Source organism: Ptychodera flava, chromosome 19, assembly GCF_041260155.1.
Source record: "Ptychodera flava strain L36383 chromosome 19, AS_Pfla_20210202, whole genome shotgun sequence".
NCBI classification, from domain to species: Eukaryota; Metazoa; Hemichordata; class Enteropneusta; family Ptychoderidae; genus Ptychodera; species Ptychodera flava.
In genome coordinates this window covers 17,712,028-17,737,679 of record NC_091946.1, presented here as the reverse complement: position 1 = coordinate 17,737,679, position 25,652 = coordinate 17,712,028, and the positions used below count along the sequence as shown (strand labels likewise).

The 25,652-nt window shown below is 37.5% G+C and overlaps 1 protein-coding gene across 1 annotated transcript; it reads right to left on the bottom strand.

The window, feature by feature from the left end:
* Positions 1-763: 763 nt before the first annotated feature.
* LOC139118766 (cullin-4A-like) lies at positions 764-25,249 on the bottom strand. Its single transcript, XM_070682216.1, has 19 exons — positions 24,827-25,249; positions 23,801-24,020; positions 21,783-21,852; positions 21,253-21,326; positions 18,863-19,025; positions 18,277-18,366; positions 15,719-15,869; positions 14,445-14,563; positions 13,787-13,979; positions 12,753-12,857; positions 11,480-11,590; positions 9,942-10,027; positions 8,765-8,872; positions 8,288-8,401; positions 7,740-7,845; positions 6,801-6,874; positions 6,028-6,126; positions 5,002-5,154; positions 764-4,428 (listed from the first exon to the last, which is right to left on the bottom strand). Exons 1-19 carry the CDS (start codon positions 25,107-25,109, stop codon positions 4,333-4,335), a joined length of 2,415 nt encoding a protein of 804 aa, XP_070538317.1. The 5' UTR covers positions 25,110-25,249; the 3' UTR covers positions 764-4,332.
* Positions 25,250-25,652: the final 403 nt, after the last annotated feature.

Below are 25,652 nucleotides of genomic sequence, written 5' to 3'. Positions count from 1 at the left end.
CCCTTACACAACTAATCAACTTTCCAGAACATTCCAAACATGACTAATTGAATTCAAGGTTGTGAGGTCATCAAGGGCAGTGACCTTGAGAATGTTCTAGACTAATTGAACTCAGGTCATGATGAGTGTGGGGTAAATGACCTACATAACACCAGCTATTTAGCTTGACCACACATTGTTTACTCATGTAAAATGCACATGTCATTGTTTACATTTGAATTCTAGTCCGGACCAGAATTCACAACAATAACAATGCAGTTTACACATACACAAGCACAGTTGACAAGCTGAATTCTGCGTATCTCAACATAGGAAAAGAAACTGAAGATGACATTGAAATTCAAAATAGTGAAACAAATCATCAAAAGTTACATCTACTGGCCCTTAAGGTAGAACGCACCTCGGGGACAGACATTCGGACTCTCAAACTTGTACAATTCTCTTCTGATATACCACTTGTTGGGGTTTATTTTCAAGCTCTTGGTGTAAGAAAACTTTTCACCGGCTTAGTTTTTCGAAATTCGAAAATCTTTATTTTTCTCCATAGAGTTAACACAGGGATGGCGGCCATTTTGAATTTCAAATATTGGTAAATCTTGGGTTATTTGTTTCTCTAGTACCGAAATGTGCACGGTGACCCCCGATTTTTATTCTTGATTTTGAAAGAGAATGGTTGAAAGATTCCTTAAGGAAAGTTTGATCTTTCACTTTCGAGGCGCATACTACCTTAAAACACAAAAATAATGACTACTTGAACTCAGGATGACCAATATTGTGTTTTTTATTTATTTATTTAAGTCTGGCACAAATATACAGGCGATTGAAAAGAATCAAATTACTACTTATTGTTTCTATAGCTACACAGATGGGTTATCTCAATACAAAACAGATCAAAATGCTTTGCAAAACAAAGTGAAGAATGAAAGGAGAAAAAGAAAAAGTGTTGTCAAATTATATCAAATCTGTTCCATATATTATTTGTTGATTTTAACGACAGAAGTAGCGATTAGTTGTACATATAAATAAAAGCGTACCACTCTACCGAATGATGTAGTTTGTTGCTGTTTTGCCTCTTTTAAGATTCCAAATCTGCAAGCTTCCAGTCATAGGTTGGTCTTGGGGTCAAAAGTCATGGGTCGAAGGTTGGATGAAATGAATAATTTTACAAAAATGGTTCACTGTAAAGAATATACACCAGAGTTCTCCACAAGGGGATTTTCAGGCGTGGGGCCACCTGGTATTTTTTTGAGCAACCTATTCATATGTTAATAACCAAATAAAAGAATATGTATTAACTACAAAGGAATATGCAAATTATGTATTGTTATGTAAAATGGCCACCCTCAGATTTTCATAGTTGTGGAGAACACTGTACTATCTTGACTATGGCGACTTTCACCCTCGTGTACACGTAGGAAATAAAGTTTAAACGTTCCGGGGCTGGACTTTTGACCTTTGACATGCCAAACATGGTTAATGACCCACTTACTGTGTACCATCTGCCTTGACAAAACTAAGTTAGCGCAGAGAGTACCAAAGTACCTCTGTACCGGTTAAATGCAAAGCTTGACCACCACTCACACTATTGCATCACTCACAAAGTATGTACTACTGAAATTAAACCACAGATAAGTTTGTATAATCAAATAAACCCAGCCTTCAATTATTTCTCATTTTCTGTGATCAAGAATAAATAAGTTGTTGGTTTAAAATTTACATGAAAACGGCTTTCTTTTGTTTTCGCAAAGTCAACCCCAAGAATGCAAATGTTTAGAATGTCACGTTTATCCTGAAATTGACGAAAATTGTGTCAATTTCATAAAACCTGACATGTTATGACAATTTTGAGGAAAAGTTGATCCATAGGCGACTGCAAATTCTCAAAGCTGAGCAAATGTGCCAATTTCATTGCCAATACATTGAGGGTAACAGCCCTGTAGTTGTGGATGTATTGGTACAACTTTATGATGGCAGAAGAAATTCTGTATATGTGAGCAAACTTGAAGCCATGCTGTTACTGCCCCCGTAAGTGTCAACCCAGCAGAATACCACTGAATTCTAAGAATTACAAATAAATATTGAATGAACCATGTTAGATGATATTGACGAATAATGAATTGTGTGAAATTGAGAAGTTTCAACACTGCTAGCCGACTAAGTTTGGACAGGTAGACCACAGCTGGTATGTTTCTCGTCATGACTGTTCCATGAGCATTTTCCGGTGGGAGGACAACCCTCATTGCAATATCATTGTGCTGCAGAAATATCCAGTGCTTTTTATACAACAGGTAAAGAGCCTTTCAAAAAGCTATGGGCCGGATATGGGAGTTATGAACGCATCTTCCAAAAAATGTCATCTTCAACAATACTGGTCTATGATCAAAACAAATGGAAACTTTACGATGCTTTAATGGGGAGGGGGGGGGGGGGGTGAAACACATGAAAGTTTTATGATGCATTATGGGAAGGGGAGAGAAGACTCCCCCTGAAATAAAAACAAACTGACACACAAAAAACAAGGTATTTATAAATGGTAAACTGATCCTCATATGGTGTACAACCATTTCATGGACAATACTGGGGGGCAGTTCCAAAATGAACTGTTTCAAAGTGACAAACAGACAAGGCCCAGCTACTGCATAGTTTCTTTTGAGAATCGTGTCTGTCTATTGCTTTGCGACTTTTCAAACTAGATTTGCTGATGTTGTTCAACATTTTCAACCTATTGTACGCACAGCTTTGTCCACTGGGGATGCATGACCGTTATGTAGCAATGATAGATGCAGAAGAAGCTGTCGTAAAATCTGATGTCCGAGTGGAGCATTAACGTTGGAATTTGCTGGGGTGTTTGTTGGTAAAAAAACTGAACATGGCAACTGAAATCTGGCATATGCCTGATACGATAATCTTAAACATTCTGTAATATTTTTAGATATCTTATGTGATGTTACTGGTCAATATTAAACCCTGCAATTATGCCTGGAGATGTTAAAGTTGACAAAAAATCGATGGTTTCGAGGTGCCAACATCATAACTGATATTTCATGACCATTTTTGGTTTTGAGCAAATGCACTTAGAATATTTGTTATTTATCTGATTGACACTACCCAAGGGAGCCATAATGTTGTTTTTGGAATACATTCATACCCCCTAGCTCAGTGTAAATGAGTGCTAGTGATGATAGTTTGACCTTACGAATAAAAAATTCGCTGGGCTGCTGAATTGCAAACACTGAAAACATGGCAGGTTTTTATCAAATTCCACAGACTTAAGTACACATAATTGCAGGGTCAAATATTGACTGTTGGTATTGATACCGGTATGATTAATCTAACCCTTTCACTGCAATGGTTTGTCCTAATCTCATTGTTTTCAATGGTGAATGTTGGCCTGTGCACTGGAAAATGGGGTGAAAAGGTTACATCAAAAGATCGTACACAGGGATGATGTAACTTTCATTTCGAAATGACACAGCGAAAATATTCAACCACAGTCCGTCAGAGAAAGTTTAGGTTACACTGGATATTCACAATAATTACACAACGTCTGGACCAAATCAAAACAATATGCCATATTAATACAACTTCTTCTCACACTCTCGCCCCTGACATTGCAATTTGCCTGACAAGCAAGCACCTTTGAATGGTATGGATGAACTAATGGATTATACAAAAAGAAATTTCTGAACAACTCAAGCAAAACCAACAGAGCCAGAGGGCGCCCTTCCAGGCCCTCTGGAAGTAACTGGGGTGACAGAGATAGGTTATAATCTGGACATCACAGCATCGGCTTCTAGGCTCATGGTACGCGAAGAAGTGTTTCAACAGCAACACACTCGACCCCGTCATCATATCTTTGTATTGAACACAAAGCGTCAGGTCACAGGGGAGTGATGCAAGGATTTTGCCTGTTCAATATTTTAAAATAAAAGTCATAAAAAAATCAAACAAAGCAAATCTTAGTGAAATATTGAACGACAGTGATTTTCTATCAGGGCACATCCATAGTACCACTGGCCTCAACCCATAGAAGACCACAGTACGGATGACTGTACAACTCTCAAAAAAGTCAGTTGCAGATCGGGCATCTTGCCAGATCTTTCAAGATTCAGTAATAGGTCAGACAGTACCTGGCATGCTATGTCACCTCCCCATTCCCCAAAACAATCATATCCCATCCCCGGGACAGGGCGGAGGCCAATCTTTGCATGGAAGGCTCGAGTCAAAAGTCAAAGCATATTCCATGGAGAAATGTAAGAGCATAGGGACGTCTGGAGAATTCTTTGCAGTTTTGCACCATTCTTTGCTGGATCCATGGTGGCCACAGACATTTCATGCCACATAATGATATTGGTTGGAATTATCCTTGTCCCTCTCCATGTAGTCTCTGTCGATGAGACTTTCGATACGTTTCTTCAAATCTGCCGGCTGCGAATTGAGACAAGGAAAAAAAAATTAATTTCCACTTGACAATCATGTGAATAGCAAGCACGCACAAACCTTATAATTACATCATCTAGATACCATACACATGTACAATTTTTTTTCATTTTGACATACAAAATTTCAATTCATATGTCACAGCATCATCATGTGTAGCTGGTATTACAACTTTCCTCAGAACCTGACATCATGTCTTCAGTAAATGCCTAGAGACCTCATATATCACCTTGCAGAGATCCAGTGCGGTGCACATGCATCTGTTTTCGATAGAATTGTACATTTTTGTACTCTGCTCATTTGTTTTAGTTGTGAATTGTACATCATGTGTTTCTTGAAACTGTAGGTGTTTGATGAGATTATAATTATGTTTAACAATCTTAGGTCTGTGGATGGGGTATTACTGCTCCTGTTCAATTCAACTTGAACAATATCATTATTTGACATGTGGAGAACATTTGTAACTGCTTTGCAGGTACACAGTGATCACAAAGGAAAAAGAACTAGGGACATCATTTTAATTTCTTGCACAAACAGAATGTTACATGGACAAGAGTTTACCTTAACTGGAAATTTGAGTTGGTCATAAAGTTCTGAGACCAGTAACGTATGACTAAGTGTTTTTCTCATCTTCATGATCCTAACGATGGCGGCATCTATCTGATACTGCCTGTCTTGGAACACTCTCTCCTGCGTGTTGCTCTGTTCTTCGGGCTGGAAGACAATCAAGGCTACGGTTAGAGTGTGTAATTATAGGTGCAGAGTTTTGGAAAGAAACTCAGCGAACATGGCTGTCTACTTCTCCCCGACGTAAATCTTTTCAAGATGCTTTCTTGATGATCAGGAGAATTGAATGTATGTGGACACAAATGTTTGGTTATGAACCATAGAGGTATTCCTGGGCGGCCTTCCAGCAATCTACTCCCTATCCCTAGACTTAGATACAAGTGATTAATGCCAAACATCATCGGTACACAGTACAGCATGTGTTGTACAGAAACATTCTCTATTGATAATGACTCACTGGATATACTGCAACAATATTCATTATTATATTGTAGCTTTGTCAATACCAGTGAATTTTGTGAAGTCATCCCTCCAGATTCTTACTGACAATGTATCCGATTATCCAGTATCGTGACCCATGCGAGATGTTTTCTACATCTACAAATTCACTGGCATCGCCAAAACTATAAAATAATAGCAGTGATGTACCCACTCCGTGCCCATAATGGACGCATGCAAGCTTTCAGCTCCATAATGTACATGGCTTTGCATTTTACATTATGCCATGTAAAGCTTGATTTCGTCCATAATGGTCCAGGACGGAGCACATTATTCCTTGCATATTTGAAAAGTAATCAGCAGCCCTTCAAACATAAGATGCCACAATCACTTTTTCCAGAATCACTTGGTCCAAGTTTTCACTGAAGATGTTAAAACAGCTCAGGATACTTTAAGCTAAATGCACTATAATCTTTTAGGGAATTCAGTAATGTGGTACTTTTCATCCTATCTTGGAAACGTCAACAATATTGAGTATCTGTATTACACAACATGGTCAGTGATCTCTGAATTGTAACTTACCGTTTCTTTCATTTGTATCTGATTTATTTTAATTCTGAATAATTTGTGTTTGAAGTCATCACTAAATGTAAATATGTCTCCATCACTGACGTCCTTGCCCTGTTGTCAGAAAGAAGAAATACGGATAGAATGAATGCATGAAATCAACATGAAATTGACAAACTTCACTTTTAGGGGTTCTTTAGGCAGGCTGCTCTAAGGCTTATCTTAAGATTTATCTCCATTTATGTGACTATTCACTCAGCAATTCACATAGCTATCGCTTCAAGTCAAGTTAGAGGGCATGTTTTATAGTGTAACTGTGTCACTGTACTTAACAAAGTCAGGGTCCACAAACTCAAAGTCACTTCCAATTCAAGGAGTCACATGGATTTTTGGAGCTCCAAAATACTACCGTTTTCCAAATATTTTTATGATATGACATTTTTTATACATTTTATATATCATTTTGACAATATCAAGACTGATCATTTCGGTGGCTTAGCAATTTCCAGGACTCAATTTCATTTTCCAAAGCTTTACAGGAGACTTGTAATTTCAAGGGCTTTCAAGGTCTTTCGCGGAGTGTAAGCAGACTCTGAAAGTTGTGTCAGAGATTTTCTACTTGCTGTATTCAAGGCTGGATCTAGCAGAGTAACATTACAAATTGAGTACCCAACATTGATAAGAATCTGATCAGATTCAACAAATTACTTGGAAACTTTGGAAAGTTTGGCAGGACAGCAACTTACTGTACCATGGACTCGAAGGAAAATTAAGAAAGAGATTTTCACCTTTGGTATTTTTGAGATAACTCTTGCTTTTCCACACGCTAGGGACTGTACTGTTCTTCTTAGTTCACCATCCTCTGTGATAGGTAAGAAAACAGGCATGTGTTGTTGGATTTCATGGAACAGAGATGGGAGGAAGTTTACTTCACTTGACTTTTGCAGTATTAACCCATATCCTGCCAAGTCCATATTTCACAATGAGGTCAAGTTGGAATGAGTGAAGCACAACATGTCCCCTAAGTTGTATTTTAGCAAAATATTGAACAGTTGAAGGCCCTAGAAAACATAGATAGTGTAAACATGACTGTTATGGACTAAAGCTGCTATAACAGACCAAGCCAAGTGGAAGAAAATACTTCAGGTTTTGGCTCAATACTGTTTTTCACAGACTTGGCAGACATTTAGTCTTACTGTCTGGCAGAAAAAGTGGTCAATACAAGGGGAATAAACTCATAGAATATTACAACTTTTCAATTGCTTGTTTTCTTTTCCATAAACAAACACAGTACCAACTGTCATGCATTCATGATGCGCATAGAAATAAAAACAGAGTTGGAAAACAGTCCTTTACCCTTGCTTGGCTGTTCAGATAAAATTTTCTGAACCAAAAGGGTTGACAGACATTTACTCGGATGCAACATAATGGATAATGCAAGACTGTTTTGCAAATCATGAAGCATTTTGGTTTTCACTCCTCTGCAATGAACCCTTGGCACATTCCTATTGTCTTCAATAGCACACTTGGACTGCTACATATGATGGCAGGGATGATAGGGTCAACAAGGCATGGGTATTTATTTTTCTGGAGGATGTGACCAATGTCTTGTCTCCGTTTCTTAATAGAGAAGTCGTTCATCCCAGTCCGTCGAAACATGTCCACAACAAAACCTGAAAACCTGAAATGCCACAAGGTCCAGCGTACTCTATGATCCCCTTACTCACCAATGCCAGTAGCCTGTGCAATGTCTTCTAAAGTGTAATTGTCTCCGTCGTTGAACATGAGTAAGACCAATGCTTGGAACAGTGACACCTGTAATTCCTTCTTGCCCTGCAGCAATCATACAACATCAACCATATACATTAACAATTCTACTCATAAACACATACACAATCATAGATAGGTACACAGATGAACAGACAGACACATACAAAGTTCTTGTTGATTCATTTCTATATCCTTGTGTGATGTCACTGCAAGTCATATATTATTTCCCTCTAGGTCAAATACAATATGGTAATGTATTTTCTAAATGGTTATTTATTTCCTTCCGAGTCAAATGTGATTATTTATTTCCCTCCTAGCAGTCAAATAAGATAATTCATTTCCCTTCTATTAAATACAATTATTTATTACCCTCCTCAGCGATGATAATTTATTTCCCTACAAGTCAAATAGAGTCATTTATTTCCACCCATCAAATATGATATTTTTTGAAAATATTCACTGCTGGATCCATTTTTCCCCGCTCCTATCCTCAAACTCAACTTACTGCTTTGAAGGAAGCCTTCAAAACGCAATGTCCTAGGTTGGGTTGCCACTGTAGTTTACGCCCGCTGTGTTTGCTAAGGTAGAAATTCTTGAAAATTTCTTGGTACTGAACCATCTGTACAGACAATGAAGAAGAGGTTCATTTTAGTCTTGCATAAGGACAGTGAAGGGATTACAATGAAGGGTGTTTCACATTATTCTTATATCTATATGGTACAAGGAACAGTATAACCACATACAGGACCTGCACATGTGCTTTCAAAGAGTTTTGTCATTCATTTGAAAAAAAGTCAAGTATGTAGAGGTTTTCCTTTGAAAAAACTTAATGAGCAATTATTTTTAATAAGAAAAGGCACTTATTAATCTATATATCCATAAAAAACATTTACTTCTGAATAATTTGGTATATCTCTTTTGTAAAAAGTTCTTTATGCGTGATATCTTCGATCCGGCAGACACCAGCAGACGCATGGCTTACCTCTGATGGGAGATGGACCTCCATGGGTGAGTACGTTGGCCAGTATCCCATTGTCAAGATATTTACTGTCAGTTCAATATTGCCAGGAACTCCTTGGTTTTGCATTGACTGTGAAAGATAAAGATTAAAATTGATTACCCCATAGTAACCAATTATTGGGACAATGCTACTGTATTTGATGGTGAAGCTCGACCTCTACACAAGGGAAGTAGGGGCGGAAAGCTTAAGCTGTTTACCCCCTCTTCCCTGTGAATGAGTCCACAATCACCACTGATAACAATGGATTTGGGCCAAACCATGGTGGTAAAAAGGTTAACCCTATGGATGCTGCAATTTCCTCCACCAAAATTTTACTGTAATATTTTACCAGTTTTTATGAATTTTTCTGTAATTTTTTTGATAATTTTGGACCAAATGGACATCACATTTCATTGGCTACAGATTTTTATCAAAATTTTTGCAAAAATCTGAAAAAATTTGACAGGGGTATATTTTCATAAAGGTGATAAAAATTGACTTTGGCACTCAAAGGATGAAGCAAAGACAGCAGAAGTGATACCTGTTCTCTATGCATCCAAAGCCTGTTCCTTTCCTGTACTGATAGAATATCCTCATAAACACATTACTGTCTCTGTTGTATCTATACACCACCTGATGCACATTTTATTCTTCCTAAGGCTCTATATCATGAATCATCTCCCACTTGCAATGAATAGCGCTGATCGCAAATGACGTCACTGTTCTCTCTCATTAATGTGCATAAATAAACATTTGTCCACATTTTCCGCATAAACGACGAAAATAAAACCTGCGAGTGTTAGAATGGCTATTCAGCGTCACACTTATTCCTATGAATTGATGACTCAGACTACAAGCTGCAACAACAGCAGCGCATACAACGACAAAGTTTGTCCAAATTTCAGCATATTAGTCTGAAAGTCGCGCGCGTGCAGCTATATTTAGTAACAAATCCGAAATCGCGATCAACGCTATTTATCTTGCATGCTTAGAATACAACTGAGTATCTTTAAAATTTCAGTTTCACAAATTGTGTACAGAACAATCCATACCATAGGAAGAATTTGAATACAATACATGCACATGTAGAAGAACACAAAGTTGGTTTGTTTGTTTTTTCATTCTGTACATGTACCTGCCAGTTCTTGTAAAATCTCACCTGTTTGAATGCAACCATGATATCCTTGGATAGTTCCATGTCTTTGAACATCCCTTCCAGTTTACTGGTAAAACCACCTCCACATTCTTAACAGCGAAAACAAAGAGTCAATGTTAGAAGGAACTAGGAAGGAACAATTTATCTGACATCTGTTTTGAGGTAGAATGCGCCTCCGGGACAGATATTTGGGCTCTCAAACTTTTACAATATTCCTTTGGCCTCCACTTATGGGGGCTCCTTTTTGAGCATATAGACTAAATTAAGTTTTTTCACTGGCTTAGTTTTGTGAATATTGGAAATTTGATTTTTCCAATAGAGATAATACAGGGATGGCCGCCACTTTGAATTTGAAATATCAGTATATATTGAGTAATTTGTTTCCCTAGAGCCAAAATTTGCACGGGGAGCCCCAAATTTTATTCTTTATTTTGAAAGAGAATGGCTGAAAGTTTGCTAGAGGAAAGTTTGAGCAACAGTCTTTCATTTTAGAGGCACAAACTACCTGAAATTAAATGAGACTGGCTTGAAAAGATCTGCTGAAAGATCTGCAGTGTTTACATAATACATTGTATACACACACACATACATGAAGTAGTGCAAGCCTCCTCAAGATACTGCTGTAGGAAGCTATGTTTCTTCTTTTTTGATACTACTGGAAACTAAAAAGTTTTTGTAAATTGTAATGCTTGACAATTCATCCCTAATTCCAAGTAAATAGGTCCACATTCACTATTGACAATAATGGCTTTGGACAAAACCAAGGTTACGAAAGGGGTAAAACATCCCTGCGTTTCCCCTTTCACCCTAAGTCCCTCTACTGATGGTCTGATGGTCTACATAAAGAATAATCCCCAATCAGCTGGGTATAAGACAAGCCGTTGTACAGCCAGTGAAATAAAGCATAAGCTGCCAACTGGATGCTATATGGAGTTATTGATACAAATGTTTGTGATTTAAAGTAGTTTTCTCTGTTGTTTGAGCACCCAGGGAGTAGATTTCAAAATTGGGCAATCGCAGTCAAGTGAAAATTACGTGTCTGGGACCATTCATTGTAAACATTTGGGATGTGTCAAATGTGTACCTCAGCCATGACAGAGGAAGAAGAACAAAAGATGTAAAGTGACAACTTTAGTATTATGGTCAGGTGCATGAACGCATATTCTAATAAGGTAATTTTCCACAAGTTCAAAAGTTAAAGCTGCCTTTTCAATAATCCCAAGCTTTCTAGATATTTAATTTGTTCTTAACCACTAATTTTCTGTGTTAATTCTAATGCCAGGGTGTTTAAGCAGTAACCTTCTATGCTAGCAAAGCTGAGCAGCCAGTTTCAGCACAAGCATGTCACTATTTTACCACTGCTGGTGTGAGCTCTGGCCAAATCAGCCCATGCTATCATCTTTTCATACAAGGAGTAGAAAATTTTCTGCCTGAAAAACGATACCATGGACGGTGTACACTATGTGTACACTGTACACTGCAGTGCCAGCAACTGTGTGTATTGATGTCTTGAAAGTCATTTCACTGTTTGCACAGCTTACCTTGTTTAAGTTTGGACAGCATAGATTTCTCTGCATCAACAGAAGCACTCTTGCCAACTAGTAGCCTCTTTGCCAAGTCTTTCTTGTAGAATGCCTCAAACACATCCTTACCTGTGACAAATAGATGGATACTTTATTTAGAAATGCCTCATCATATCACATATGAGTTTTAGTAGATCTAATTTTATTCCAACTGCTTGGAATGCGTTGAATGGCATCACCCTATGTGTAACAGGAACATAACAGAGATCTTTGCAAGGCATGGACCAGAAAAATAACTTCAGGTACTCTTCACCTACAAAGTAATCACTTTATAGCTAGCTGTCTGTTATTTCATAAAGTTAGCTGATTTAGGACACAACTCCTAAAATAATGGATAAATGCTAATGTTTCTTTCTTTTCATTGACCATGACAGAACAAATATTTCTGCAAAAAATGTATATTCATGTATGAACTTACTTATCACAAAAAATACAACATCAATTGCCAAACCTAACACTCTTATGAAAGTAAAACGTTTTCAAAGAGTTGGGGAACAACACACTCACAGGGACATACTTTCACTTCTCTTTCAATCAATTCAGTTCACATCTATTCAACATACCAATAATATTCTAGCAATAAAAAGTTCTCATGGCTACATGTATATGGTGCAAACAAATTTACTTGCAAGCTAGCTCTTAAAAGTGCTCCTTCACGCTGTGAACCCTGACCCCTGCTGACCTTTGATATGATGCAGAAATTTACCTCGAAATAGAAGTCACCCAGTTTAGGAACTCTGTAGCCTGAACATTTCTCACAAGATCCATTAAAGGTATACTGTCACCTGTTCCAATTTTGCCACAGTTACAACGGAAAGAGAAAATCTAACCAATCACAGATTTTAAGCGAGTGGCCGCTTTTTAAAAACAGCACCCTAACATGGGCATTTTGAATACCAAGGAACGCCCCTTTGACCATATATGGGCATATTTAGATTTCAGGTGACAGTATACCTTTAAATCATACCGGGCTATCTTGAATTTTTTTGATAATCGGATAGACATACAAAACCCTGTGTGATGACAGTGGAATTTTCCCTTCTGCTAATTTTTCAATATCAATAATGATCTAGACATGTGCCCCACAACATTTCGTTACCAAATGACGGGGCAAAGCAACGCCGTCTGCACAGTGTAGTGCAGGCAGTACGCGCACGTTGTCCATCAACTGCAAATTTGAATACCTACATGACCAGATATGACATCAGAAAGGAATGTGGTAGAGACTTACCATGGATGAATCTGAAGATAACCATTACTTTATCTAATATCCTTTCAAGCTCTTCCTCAGTGGCTTCTTTATTACCAGCTCTCATTATATTGTCTACGTACTTAGCTGTCGGCAGGAGGAAATCACAAATTAGGAATTCTTGCACAGTGATGGATACAGGATAGGTGGCTATCGCAACCTTGATGGTATGTTTTGAAAAGTGTAGAATCACAGGATATTATACGCTATGTCAAAGGAGCTTCGATAAAATTCTTCATCTTTGCTTTGTCGCAGGTAGTACCGCAGATAGTACCTAGATCTTCTGCGAACAGAGATCAGCTTTTCATCAAATCATGCTGGATGTAACTCACCCACTAACTCACTGACTCACCCACTAACTCACTGACTCACCAACTAACTCACTGACTCACCCACTAACTCACTGACTCACCTACTAACTCACTGACTCACCCACTAACTCACTGACTCACCCACTAACCCACTAACTCACTGACTCACCCACTAACTCACTGACTCACCCACTAACTCACTGACTCACCCACTAACTCACTGACTCACCTACTAACTCATTGACTCACCAACTAACTCACTGACTCACCCACTAACTCACTGACTCACCAACTAACTCACTGACTCACCCACTAACTCACCCACTAACTCACTGACTCACCTACTAACTCACTGACTCACCCACTAACTCACTGACTCACCCACTAACTCACTGACTCACCCACTAACTCACTGACTCACTAACTCACTAACTCACCCACTAACTCACTGACTCACCAACTAACTCACTGACTCACCCACTAACCCACTAACTCACTGACTCACCCACTAACTCACTGACTCACCAACTAACTCACTGACTCACCTACTAACTCACTGACTCACCCACTAACTCACTGACTCACCTACTAACTCACTGACTCACCAACTAACTCACTGACTCACCCACTAACTCACTGACTCACCTACTAACTCACTGACTCACCCACTAACTCACTGACTCACCCACTAACTCACTGACTCACCTACTAACTCGGCTGGCTTGTTGACTCTCTTGTTGACAAAGCTTTCAAATGCTTCCTTCATTGTGTTGATGAATTTCTCATTCTTACAGAAGCAATTGAAGACAATATAGTCCATCTTGTCCTTGAAGTCCAAGAGTTCTTGAACCATGGTTTTGTCTTTCTCCGGATTTATGACTATGGTGGTACCAGTTTTCTGTTGAATTGAAAACACAAAAAACGTCACATTGTATCCGTGATAAATTATCTAAGACAGGGTTATGGCAACAGTAGGATTGATAACTTGGTGTAATTTGACCTTGAAAGAACATACAGTGCATGGTTTAAACTTGTGATAGCATAAGTATGGGTGTTGAAACTTTTGGGGGAGTTTGAACTTGAACTTTTTCTAAAAACAATTGAGCAAACTTTTGCAATTCAACCTTCAAGGTAACTTGATAACTTGGTGTAATTTGACCTTGAAAGAACATACAGTGCATGGTTTAAACTTGTGATAGCATAAGTATGGGTGTTGAAACTTTTGGGGGAGTTTGAACTTGAACTTTTTCTAAAAACAATTGAGCAAACTTTTGCAATTCAACCTTCAAGGAGTAAACTGTGACCTTTCGGGCTACAGAAGATTATCGGTAATTTTCCATAGAGAAACTTGACATGTGTTTACCTTGATGTACGTGCCATAGTTGATACAGAGCTCTTGAAGACCAGACTTTGTCCTTTGAAATAAATTGTACATTAATGCCAAGTCTTTTTTCCTGTTTTCGTCGACCAGCACATCCAGACCTGAAAAAGATAAGCATAGTCTTTCTTTGACAATTGCAAGTCGCATAACAGAATAACACCATTCCTTGTCTTGAATTTTTTTCCTGCTCCATATTATCTTTAAAAGTCCAGCATAACACAATTTCTTATTCCTTTTATTTATGTGGAATTTGTTACGTTTTAAATGACAATTATTCGGTTGGAACATCTTGAAATATAATCCATGAATGCAAAGCAACAGAGCATCAGGCTGGTATCTTTACTCCTACTTCTTGAAGTACGGTTTTTCCACTTATGCAGAATGTATAAAACAGTATTAGTATGAAAATCCACTGACAATAGCTATGATTGTAAACACGATGAATATTTACAATTTCACATCTTGCACCCTGCAAACCATCAATAAAAATCTGTACTTTGACATAGAAACATAGTGCATGAACTTTTGTTTGAGAAAAGCCTGAAATTTGGGGCAAAATATTGTCAAATATGAACTCAATAATATGCTTGTACAGACTATCCTCCTGACCAACCTGAGTACATCTACCTGACACTAAATATGAATACATGCAATACAACAAAGTGACAAAGTAGCGACTTATGTCTGCAAACGGCATGTTAGTTCATTCTTACAGCCTAACTCAGCGTGACTATTTACTTATTCTGAAAGTGAATGGTCAATAGAAGAAAATTATGGCTGTAATTTGCTATTACATAATTTTCCTTGTGAAGGATTTCTTTTATAAAATTTTCAAGTTTTTCAGAAATTTCACTGACTAGCAGAACAGACATTTGAGCCAAAACTGAAATACGTCACATCTGATTTAAAATACACTTTCAGTAATTCTACATGCTTGACCTTTTATGCTCAAAAGTCAATTTTTACCGCCTATCAAAAATGTAACAAGACAATTTTTTTCAATCTTTTTCAAAAATTTTGATCAAAAACAGTAGCAAATGAAAGCAATGTCCATTCGGTCCAAAATTGTCAAAAAAATTACGAAAATTCATTAAATATTGGTAAAATTTTGCACAAAAATTTTGGCGGGAAAATCTACAGCACTCAAAGGGTTAAGAAGAGTTATTGTATGCGTTGTTCAAAGCTCTGACAATCTGTCAAGTCAAGCTTTATGTCTTTGAAGTACATGTATAACTTCATATATATATATCGTATACCTTTCTGAATGATGCTATTGATGTGTACTTCAAGTAGCTGCTGTTCAACACATGATATTAGGGATTTTCTCGTTGAGTGATCTAGGTAGTGTAAAACCCTCTGTGCCTCTTCTTCCAGTCTTCTGTCACAGTGGGCTAGGTATTCTGGAACCTAGACAGTTGTGATAAATCAATGTTAGGTGAGTGGGAACGATGTTTTTTTTAAAGGTAAGATGCGCCTATGGGTCAGATATTTGGACTGTTAAACTTTTACATTATTGTTTTGGCCTAAATTTGAAGTTCATACAGTAAATAGTTTATACCGACTTATCTTTGTGAAAATTGGGAATTTCTTTTCCCCCCATAGAGACAAAACTGAAATGGTGGCCATATTGAATTTCAAATATTGGTAAATATTGGGTAATTTGTTTCTTTAGTACCAAAATTTGCACCCCCCAATATTTATTCTTATCGTGAAAGAGAATACTTAAGAGCTTACTGGGGATGTTTATGCAAAAGTTTAAATCATTCCTTTTCGAGGCCTGAACTACCTTAATAATCTAAAATTTGAATATTGTAGTTCAAAACTGCAGGCTGACCTTTCATTTTGATCATTATCTATTCATATGTTAATGACCAGACAAAATATCGCTGTGTTCATTACCAATTGATAAATTATTTAATACACTATAATGTGTCCTCTTGAATTAGGTAGAATACAAAAAAAAAGTGTGATTTTCAGTGATTATTTAATAGTTCAACAATATGCTCTGCTGTCGATACTTCAGTGATGTTTGGGTGAACTTGACATTACATATTACATAATACAAGTACATTGTATATTGTATATTGAATTTATGTCTATATTTAGCTCTTGCAGCAGGTTTACACGAATGACCATTGAAACTGTTGACATATATATTTACTTTGAATTTGAAAGAATTGGTGAGTTTCTTGCCACACCTCCAAGTCTACAACCAACTATAATTGTTGCGATGAACATTAAACAAATAGTAGTGTGGTAATTATCAATAGTATTAACAATACTCTACAGTTCAGCACTTCCTTAATTTTTGTTTTATCCTAAACTATTTCTTTATTTTACTAGGTTGAAAATTCAACAAACGTTGACAACGGTGCTATTCTCCTATTCTGATCAGGGTTAACCACAAGGAGATTTTTAGGGATGAGCCACCCAACTATTTTTGAAGCAATCTATTCAAATGTCAATAACTGTAAAATAGAATGCATCGTTACCACAAAATATGCAAATTGTGCATTGTTATGTAAATTTGCCACCCTTTTGTTTTTCTTAGTTGTGGCGAGCACTGCGGATACATTAAAAAAATATTTTTATCATTTTTCTGTCAACAACTCTTCTACTGTGGCATACTTGTCTCTATAAACTTAAATAGCAAATTGATTAATTAATGTTTAATTGACTTCTTGTCAGGCTATTAAAATGTGAATATGTCATTAAAACTGGTAATTGGCATGTTAATTTATAGTTTTACGCATACTTCCTTTTATATGGGTGAACTAGCCTGATTAACCTCTTCACCCCTTATTCACTGTAAACAGGTCCCACAGTCATCATTGATAACAATGGGTTTGGGCCAAACTATGCTAGTGAAAGGGTTAATTAAAATTCTATAGCGATGTACCAAACTCTGGTGGCTAAATTCTAACAGTGAGAACTTGGCAGTTTGCAGGTATCCTTAGAAATGATACATAATGTGGATAATTTCCAACTTGTCAAAAGAACGGTTCTGATAACCATACTTGTTGATTATTATAGATACAAATGGTTATGATTGGATAAATAAATGTAATTTAATTACAACAAATAATTATGACAGAGGTTGATTAGTGAGTATTGGCCTTGATGAACAGTCCCCGCTGGATTTTGGTGTTTGAATTACGGTGATTGAATAACATGCTTGGTAGCTTCATTACAGGGTAGAGAGGTGAATTTGTTAAATGTTGGGAATATACAATCCAATATGGCTGTCCGGTGGCCATATTGGATCGTATCACAAAATATATTGATGTGCATATATATGCCACAGTACTTTATCTGTGTACCAACATTGAACGAAATCGGATCAGGGATAGTTGAGTTAAGGTTCAAAAATATGAAAACTTCACAACAAAATGGCCGCCTGGCGGCCATATTGGATTGTATAGCGAAATAAATTGACGTGTATATGTATGCCACAGGACTTTATCCTTGCACACAGTTTGAAAAAAAAATCTGCTCAGGGGTGACAGAGAAACGGCTGCTGACGGAAAGACGTACAGATGCATGGAAAGACGGACAGGATCAAATCTATAAGCCCCCCCTGGACTGCATCGGGGGGGGGGGGGGGGGGGGGGGGGGGGGGGGGGGGGAACTAAAAACACAATCCGCAAAGTGTCACAAGGTTTGATGGCAACCTGTAAGTTCTGTCACAAGGGTCTGAGCAAATTTCACATTTAAAGTATGCCAGTTTGACACAACTTCTTTTAAGATTGTCAGACAGGTAAGTCACTACTCACGATCATGCAGACAAATTTGAGATTCGTGGAAATTCACTTACATCTCTTTCCTGCATGAGTCTCTGACCTTCGGCTGCATACAGTTTATCTGTTGCATCCAGAAATTTGCGTTCAAAAGACTCTTCATAGATCTGGGAATAATGAAATGAATGCATGAACATATTGAAAATGCATGTCCTGAATGCACCTCTTGCATCTTCCTATTGTTTATAATCATAATGTAGCTAAAATCTATGTGCAAATTCATCACGAAAACTTCCTTTTGTGTGTCTGTGTGTATCTATCTACATGCATATATCTTTTCATATTCAAACCACATAACACTTTTCAAACAAAGAATCAGTCCAACTACAACTGTTTAAGTTGTCAATGGTGCGTGGGAGACCACGCTGACTACACAGACTGCATAACTCATGTTGTGAACTCCAGTCAAAAAAGCTGTCACCCTGAAGAAGGCAATCTGTGAATTGCCAAAATGTCAGTGTTTATCAATAAAATCTTGAAGTTTGTGCTCCCAGATGCCGCTGCCCTTTTTTAACTACACCCACCATGAGGGAATACAGAAGTGATCTTGCCAGTGAACGACTTTGATGTAAACAAAGGTTTTTCTTGGCAAGATAAATTTACCTGTAAATCAGATAACATTCTAAGTAAACTTTTGAGTAGACTGTGGTCGACGACTTCACTATTCCGTTCCCTCTCAATGAGCAGTAACAAGCCATCCACAGTCCTGGTTTCCACTACCCTGTTACTGATTATGTGCTGCCGGAACAGATCTAGCCCCATGTCCCTGGAAAGCGAAACATTATCCATGGAATGAATCACGAAAAACAAGTCATCGTTGATGACACAGTCCCCACTTGTTAATAGGTACTTTGATTACAGGCCCTCAGAGAGGATAGAGTCCTCTTCATTAGGTCTGTGATAAAAATACTTTTGAATAAATTCGCTTGATACATGTCTGAGTTGTAGTTCAGGACATGAAAAAATGGTAATAAAATGGCCACATGGTGGCCATATTGGATCGTATCACAAAACAAATCAATGTGCATATGTATGACTTAGGTCAATGTCCTTGTACCAACTTTGATTAAAATCGGTTGAGATATGCCTGAGTTATGGCTTTGTACATGAAAAAATCATAACAAAATGGCCGCACAGCAGCCATATTGAATCGTATCACAAAACAAATTAACGTGCATATGTATGATATTGGTCAATCTCCTTTTACCAACTTTGAATAAAATCGCTTGTTACATGTCTGAGTTATGGTTCTGGACATGAAAAAAACGTAATAAAATGGCCACACGGCGGCCATATTGGATCGTATTACAAAACAAATCAATGTGCATGTGTATGACATTGGTCAATCTCCTTTTACCAACTTTGAATAAAATCGCTTGTTACATGTCTGAGTTACGGTTCTGGACATGAAAAAACCTAATAAAATGGCCACACGGCGGCCATATTGGATCGTATTACAAAACAAATCAATGTGCATGTGTATGACATAGGTCAATGTCCTTGTACCAACTTTGAATAAAATCGGTTGAGATATGCCTGAGTTATGGCTCTGTACATGAAAAAATCGTAACAAAATGGCCGCACAGCGGCCATATTGGATCGTATCACAAAACAAATTGATGTGCATGGCTATGACATTGATCAATGTCCTTGTACCAACTCTGAATAAAATCTGTTGAAACATGCCTGAGTAATGGCTCTGTACATGAAAAAATCATAATAAAATGGCCGCCTGGCGGCCATATTGGATCGTATCACAAAACAAATTTACGTGTATATGTATGACATAGGTCAATGTCCTTGTACCAACTTTGAATAAAATCAGTTGAGATATGCCTGAGTTATGGCTCTGTACATGAAAAAATCGTAACAAAATGGCCGCACGGCGGCCATATTGGATCGTATCACAAAAAAAATTAAAGTGCATATCTATGACATTGGTCAATGTCCTTGTATCAACTTTGAATAAAATCAGTTGAAACATGCCTGAGTTATTGCTCTGTACATGAAAAAATCGTAATAAAATGGCCGCCTGGCAGCCATATTGGATCGTATCAGGAAACAAATCGACGTGCATCTGTATGACATATGATGTAATCCTTGTACCAAGTTTGAATGAAATCGCTGCAGGCGTCTCTGAGATATCTGCGTGAACGGACGGACGCACGGACGGACGGACGCACGCACGCACGGACATGACCAAACCTATAAGTCCCCTCGGACGATGTCCGTGGGGACTAAAAATATGCAGGATAAATTTCATCTGTAAATGACATGTCTGAGGCACAGATCTTTGATGATCCCTCCTCTCTTGTATCATGTTGCCATGGCACCCATGCATCTTCTCTGACTCAAGAAATTTCTTCTGATTGCTTATCTGGCTTTTGTGCTGATATATCATAAATAATAGAAAATCTGAAATTGGTTGGAAGGCTTCAGAGATCTTGAACGGCTATGGGTATACCAGCCTACAGGATCAAATATCCTGACATGATCAGATCCTGAAGCAAAGAGTGTGAGCTACCACTGTCTGCACAGTAAGTTGGCTTCTGTGAGCTTCCTTGTATGGATTCTTTTAAAATGATACACAACGTCACATGTCAGTGAAAACATATACTGGAAATTGATCTATTTTCAGTAAGAAAATTGCTATCCATCATCCCTTTTAAATATGCATAAAAGACAACAGGACTCCAACAAAATTCACTGCTAAAAGGCTGAAAAGATGACACTCTAGGCATACTAGATTTTTTAATGCTCAGGTTAGAAAAATCAGGAAATAGATTGGCACATTGCATTTAAGCTGATTGCAACTAAAATTGGTAGCAAAGGGTGGTCACTTGATATTTTCCACCTTTTTTGAATTTCACCACAAATGAAATTATCTACCAGGATTATCACTAAGCAGAGACACATTTTAGCATTTTATATACATGCCTGTTTATAGCTCAGGATGCTTGCTACAAAATATTGAATCTTGCAACTGAACTTACCACAGTGAGGATATCAGTGAATTCTGTAATACATATGTGCGATCCAAGAAAAGGAATATACTACGAATCATAATCTGAAAATAAATCAAAACAAGTTAAATGTATGACATCTTTTTCCTAGTATTTTATAGTGATTTGGTCACTGTATTGGAATTAGTCCCATGAACTTTACTGATGGATGTGCAATGGTATAGCTGGTACCTGCCACTGATGTAATGAAAGTTTTACTATAGTTTGCAAACAAAATGGAAGTTCACAGATTTTCAAAGGTATCTGTAAAGTCTCCACAGTCCTTAGAGGCATCTCTATGTTGTAAACAATTTTTTCAAGCACGTGAGAAGTAGAATTTTCCTTTTGTATATGCACATCTATCACTTGTTGCAGTCAATAAGTGTCCTTGAATAGATGGATTACACTGAAGATGGCAGACCGTTGAAAAATCATAACATACACATATTTCCTGCCAGGATACCTGTACGTGGACAAATGACATGGATTTATACTGAACAGTAGATAGCATAACTGCTTACCATTTGTCTACAGTGATCCTGCCAACAATTGTTGAGAACTTTAAGATATGAGACACTGTCTGTCAATTCTGTGCATTGCGGTCAAGGAGCTTTCTGATCATGGACCCAGAACAACAGAACAACAAAAACTTGTGATAAAGGCTACATATCAATGTATCTAGACAGGAAAATAGTTCGTCATGCCAGACAAACATGTCAATGGCCAAAAATAAACTGATGCAGCATTATTGAGAAATTATGCATTCAATGAGAGGACCTTGCTTTGGCAGAATGTCAACATTGAGGTGACCCAACTTAGCAGTGCCTAGGCTTTGATACCACTTCTGAAAATCTGCAGTCACATCCATGGTGCAGTAAGGTCACGCAATTATATATAATGGTTGTTCAACGTTATTGATGACTTCTTTCTAACTTAAAGGTATACAGTCACCTGTAATCTAAATATGCCCATATATGGTCAAAGGGGCGTTCCTTGGTATTCACAATACCCATGTGAGGGCGCTGTTTTTAAAAAGCGACCACCCGCTTAAAATCTGTGATTGGTTAGATTTTCTCTTTCCATGGTAACTGAGGCAAAATTGGAACAGGTGACAGTATACCTTTAAGCATAGCATGTACATGATTTGGGCATTGAGAGAACCATTCTATCAGCCTACAGAACAGATCACAGAACAAAGGGTGTGCTATTTTTGAAATTACTAAAATTCATCAATAAGTTTTTTATTTTTAAATTGATTATATTCAAAGTATACGAGACAGTAGCTCTTTTGCTGTCAGTTTTTCATCCAACTGCTTTTTGAATCAATTGTAACATAAATTTGAGCACATATCTGAGCACACCTCATACACAGACCTATTGGTATACACTAATATACACATACAACTCATACCCATGAACCTATTACAGAGGTTCATGCTCCTACAGAGACCCTGTTGGTAAAGCATATGATGATGGCACAGACACCATAAATTATTTGTTAAAGCACCTTGGCACAAACAATGGGTTTGATCCCAACCAGGTGGTATGAAAGGGATAATTAATGCAAGTTGGGTGATAATTACCCTGTGGTTGAATGTGCAATTCACCACAAACACGTTATCAACCTTTAAATGAGAGAACAAAAAGAGAAACATGTACATAAAACAGTTGAGATGGCATTAAATTTGGACAGAAAATTTTCGACTCAGATGGCAAATATTTTCTGATTTTACAATGGTACTGTATGTCAACTCCATCTTATTGTGCACGTTTTTTGAGGTGTCTTTACTGCCTTGTGCATTGTGGTCAGTACCGTGGTAATGTATTGCAAGTAAATCTGACATATGTTGACCATGGAAAAATTGATCCACAAAAATCCTGCTGAGTTGGTGGAAATTACATTGACTTTCAGGGTGCTCTGAAGCCTTGTATAAGCCCACATACTGACATTTTTTTATCTGAGGACTGCTAAGTAGGTTAACCCTTTGATTGCCAAAGTTGATTTTTGTTGCCTATAAAACAGCAACAATTTGTTTCAGATGTAGAAAATTTTTCTGATTTTTCCCACAATTTGGTCAAACAGTGAAGCTCATGAAAATTTATGTTCATTTAGTCCAAAATCATGGAAAAAGTTACAGAAAAATTCATAAAAATTCGTAAACTTTGCCCTGAGATATATATATATATATATATTTTTTTTGGGGGGGGGGGGGATTTACGATGCTCAAAGAGTTAAAATAGTTTACTGCTAAATATTGCCTTTTCCTAACTTGGTATAGGAATGAAGAAATTCTTAGAAACACTTTTCTATACATTTGAATATCTGCATTTATACTTCATGGACACTACAAAAGGAGCTCTCCTGTGCCTTTTCCATATTGTCTACTGGGTACAATGATAATATTGCTATTATACCTTTTTCTAGTGCAAATGTGAAGACTTGTTTCTAAAATATTAGGCATAACACCAAACCCCTTTCTAAGCCATACCTGATGCTTAAAACTGCATCTCTGAAGATTTGACTTTGCATAAAGGATATCCTATGAAAGATGAAATTTGTGACTTCACATGATCTTCACAAACTATTTTCAGTTTGTCATAGAGTGAGGCTGACATTTTATGTGAACACATGTTTTCCACTGCTTGATAGAGTTCTTCAAGACTGTACTTGATAGAGGTATGGTTGTGTATGGCTTGCACGGCTTCCTTCAATTTCTGCCATGTTGTTTCCTGGTAGTTCTCTGGTAACTCAGGTTTCACTATCAGAGAAAGTATTACAGTGTAGCTGGTCATATATACATGCAAGTTGGCAACAGGTGAGAAATGTCACTAATCTGGATAAACATCATCCTTATGCAAATGTCAAAGGATACCATGGGAAACTCCTAACAGCAACGCTAGAAAAGTGACATTGTGATTATAAGTGATGGGTGTTGTAAAAAATACTATCTACAACTAATTAGGTAAAATTTTTGGGTTATCATTGCTTCTCTTTGCGTTTAAGTAGTTAAAATGGCACTTCCTTGTTTGCGGATCTATTTTGTTAGTGTCTGAATTTTGTATCTGTGACTAAAGCCATCCTCAATTTGCCAACATGAAGGCTTCAATTCTAAGCACTATGCCTTGGGTGACTGTATTGGTAAATACAGAGACAAAAAATTTCCCAAATGATATGTTTTGTTAAACATTTTCTCTCCTTTTAGCATCCATTCTGATGCGATGCGTTATTAGAATTAATATTACTTCAAAAACGACAGGCGAATCTCGGCCATATCATAAATAACCAAATCGATATACTGATAATTCTGTTTCAGAACATGTTTGGCTATTGATCATATACCGTTTATGAAATTATGTTTTTAAAAACATCGTTTTTCTGGCGAAGACGTTTTCAAGAAGAGAAATCAAATGAGGTAATGCGTTGATAACATCCACGACATGAAGAAGCGGGCTGCATGCCGAGCTCTTTCCTTGGGGGTCACTGGCCGGTAACTGTTACATGATCGAACACAACAAAACATCGCATGACCAACAACACAGGCCCTGGGTAAATTCAGACACTCACCTTTGAAGTTTTTAATCACTAATTTTTTCGTTGATCCAGGCTTACTGTTGGCAAGAGGAGATGCCCTACTAGTGAAGCCATTATTAGTTGGACTTAACGCTGAAAAATTCGGCCTTCTTTGTGTGGAATCAGCCATGGGGGTGCTTTCATTGGGTAGATCGTCACGAAATCTCTTGGTCGGGTTCTGGTGATGATGATTATTTTCGTCCGGTCTGCGCTTCTTGTGGTTGGGCTCTATGTCCGTTTTCACCAACGGGCTCTTTTCAGTGCTTGTCAGAGGCATGCAACTGCTGGATGTGGCCCTACTGTGGCCGCAAATGCTACGAAAGTAGATATATTAGACTACCTTACGTAGGATTTCGGCTTTATTTCAGCATGCAGAGGTAAAAGATGGCTGATGACGGCTGGAGTTGTCGCTATGCATTGTGGTTCTAAGGTAAAAGTTGAAAGGTCAACAGTTGGTCAGGAGGATTTCAAAATCAGAATGGGCATACCATCCGGATACACTGGATGGTTGGTTATTGTCATTATCATCATCATTATTATTACGTTCTATAGTGTAGATATTTTCATGCATATCGACAAAAAATTGTATAAGAATTATTGTAACAAGTCAAAATGGAAACATTATGAAACATCCATACCTAAAGTTAATGCGCACCTTTAAGGTAGTATGCGCCTCGGAAGTAAACTTAAACTTTTGCTCAAACTTTCCTCAAGAAATATTTCAATCATTCTCTTCCAAAATCAAGAATAAAAATCGGGGGTCACCGTGCAAAGTTTGGTGTTAGAGAAACAAATTACTTACAGTAAGATTTATCGATAT